General features: G+C 49.2%; 1 protein-coding gene across 1 annotated transcript; it reads left to right on the top strand.

The window, feature by feature from the left end:
- Positions 1 to 1,572: 1,572 nt before the first annotated feature.
- Positions 1,573 to 2,181, top strand: LOC115242866. Its single transcript, XM_029819444.1, has one exon. It carries the CDS (start codon positions 1,573 to 1,575, stop codon positions 2,179 to 2,181), a length of 609 nt encoding a protein of 202 aa, XP_029675304.1.
- The last annotated feature ends 968 nt before the right edge of the window (positions 2,182 to 3,149 follow it).

The raw sequence follows: 3,149 nt of genomic DNA, 5'->3' as shown, positions 1-3,149 counted from the left end.
CGATTGCGTACTATAACGTTGCACACTCCTCTCGATTATATATATTTTAATTTCATATATTTTGTCTCCTTCTAACTGGAATATCACGTCTCATCTACCTCATCATTTTTCTACATCTTAAGCAGAGTATGTCGAGAGAAAGATTTAAGTTTTGCAGACTGTGCATATCTATTACACAGTTTTTATTCATACATAAAAGATGGGTGTAGCGTCTACGCTTACTTATATTAATGTGATCGCTTGGGAGGTAGGAATCGCTTAGGTTCTGGCCGTAAATGAGTAAGGCTTAATGGTAGTAACTAATTATATTTCCTTTACATATTTACATTGTCTATAATAATCAATAGGGACGTATCGGCGTAGTCCCCCACGCTTTCTCGTTTGCGTGGCCTGGTCGGTTTTGGAGTACGTGTTTCCGCACGTCTGCGATCCTTGCTCACATGTCGACTTCTGTTCCTCCGTCTAAGTCTCCACCGAGCGGTATTTTGGAGGGTCCCAAGCTGGCAGACACCACGAATCTATTAGATCTGGCGATGGCTCCCTAAGGCGGGGTGTCCTTGGCCTTCCTTGACCTTCGTCGGAGGATGAGAGTGTGATTGGGGACATCGGATGAAGCTCCAACGTTGGTCCAATATCGGACACCGGCTCCCGCCTGTGCGGTTCCTGGGTTGGAGGCCCTGCTTCCTTTCCGTCCTTGCTCCGCCGAGGACGCTTGCTGCAAGCACGTTCAGTGCTATTATGGCGCCGTTTTCCCGACAGCCGCTGTAGATGAGGGGCCGAGACGATGCTCAGGACGCGAGATCTCTGACGTGTGGGTGAATGGCCGGAGCTGGGGCGCGTGGCGCCAGTTCGAGGTGATGATTCACCGAAGCGTTGGCGAGGTACGCCAGGCCGAGGTGAGGATGCGTCGGAACTGTGGCGAGTAGCGCCGGGCCAAGGCGAGGATCCGCCGGAGCTGTGGCGCATGGCGCCCGGAGGAGGCGACTTGGCGCCGGAAGGTTGGCGTAGGGTGCCAGGTGAAGGCAAGGATGCGCCGGCGGGTTGGCGCTGAGCGCCAGGCGAAGGCGAGGATGCGCCTGGTTTTCTCCGGGTCAGGAGATGTAGAGGTGCTGGTCTTGTGTGCTTTCGCACTCCTACTTCTCCTTCCCGAGGAGAATTCTTCCTTGCGCCCTTCGTGTTGATGGCTGGAGGCTTCTTCGTGGTCTGATCGAGGCGACTAGGCGCCGTGTCGTATTTTGACGTATCGAAAATGCGCTAATTACTGAATGTGTCTTGGCTCCCCGATGAGCCTGCTTATGATCCCCGTGGGTTGACTTTGGCCCACGGAAATGCATTCCTGGCGTGTGACGCCTAGCGGAGGTGACCGGTACTGGATACTCGCGGCGTATATGTAGCTGCCTGAGCGTCTTTCGGCTCACGGGTAAGCTCGCTCGGCGTGCGCCGCGCAGCGGCGGCGCCCGTACTGTCGGCGCGGCCGCTTTCTCGCATGTGCAGTTGCGCGAATGAATTTTTATCGCCACAACTAGCACACTCAAGAACTTTGCAACGATATCATCCGATAAAACCGTAGTTATGAGGAACGCCGGCTGGGATGCGCAATATGATACGACTAACGCAAATGGATACTTCAATTTTTGCGTACCGCTCTACATGTTATTGGGATTTTGCGAGGATTACAGACGCGTGGTGATTAACGCTCGTCACGAGTTGATCTTAATACGATCGCGCAACGGCAACAATTGTCTGATAGGAAATTTGGCACTGAAGCCTGCGATCGACATATTCAAGATACAATGGCGAATGCCGCACGTGGTATTGAATGAGATTAATAAGCTGTCGATGCTGCGCGCCTTGGAAAGCGGACAATACATCAGCATAGATTTTCGCTCGTGGGATCTGTACGAATTTCCGCTATTGCATCGTACAACCAAACATTCGTGGCCCATTAAGCCCGCGACTCAGCTGGAGAAGCCGCGATACGTTGTCTTTGTTCTGCAGACAGGCCGGAAGAACGTCATGTTCGAGGATTCGAGTCGATTCGACCATTGCAAATTGACCAACGTGAAACTCTATCTGAACTCGGAATGTTATCCGTACGACGATATGAATCTAGATTTCGATAAAAACAGATGGTCGATTCTGTACGACACGTACCAGCGTTTGACACATGGGAATCGCTAATGCTGAAACGAGCGGACGTTGAACGACTTGTGCAAACGCCCGATCATACACCAATATGGATTAACGATTTAACAATTGAGATTGTTAAAATAAGTGATGCGAGTGTTGTCAAACTTACGTTGCGCGATTCTTGCTTGTACATGAAACCGTCAACTATATTTTTCTTATTCGAAATCGAACACTGTGTTACTCACGAATATTTGAAGCTGTGCGAAAATTTAGAAGCCGTAAATGAGAGTTTCGATCAATTTGTCCGGAGTGTGCAAAGTAATATGTTTGGCGCCGAAAGAGATTCTGCGGTCAAAATCTTGCGCGAAGTCTATGATAAAACATCTATCATAGATTGCGAACTATTAGCTTATGCTGTGGATGAACTTTTGTCTGAAACCTTTGAGACGAGGTGATGTATGGTAATATAAATAAATGTGTTAAAAAAATGAACAAAATGATTATTTCGCTAGCCTTTCTCGCATATAAGATAGATATGTAACTGCGGCGCGACCGGGTGGGAGAAGGATAGCGCGAGGCGTTCGCGAGTAGGAAAAGGATAGCATTCTATGGGCGTGCGAGAAGGATAGCGCGAGAAGGATAGCGCGAGGCATGCGCGTGGATGATGATGCGAGATACTGCGTTCGTAAGGCGGTGCGAGAGAGATAGCGCGAGGAACGTCCAAAATATAATTAATATTTCGTGCGGAATATTTTATATCCGATGCATACAATACTAAGAAGCTCTATATAAATATGAAACAATATGAAGAGACCACCGCGATGGTTCTATTTTGTTTATAATAAATTATAGCAGCCGGACATCGGCGCTAGCCTTATGGGATCGTCCCGATTGCGCACATTACTGATCGGACACGACAATATTTCCCGATCGGACACAGATCCGATCGGACACATGTCCGATCGGACACAGTCCCGATCGGACACAGGCTCGATCGGACACAGACCCAATCGGACACA

This window comes from Formica exsecta, unplaced genomic scaffold, assembly GCF_003651465.1.
Source record: "Formica exsecta isolate Colony F162 unplaced genomic scaffold, ASM365146v1 scaffold658, whole genome shotgun sequence".
Lineage (NCBI taxonomy): Eukaryota > Metazoa > Arthropoda > Insecta > Hymenoptera > Formicidae > Formica > Formica exsecta.
Note: the sequence above shows the minus strand (reverse complement) of the source record. Positions and strands in the feature narration are given on the sequence as shown.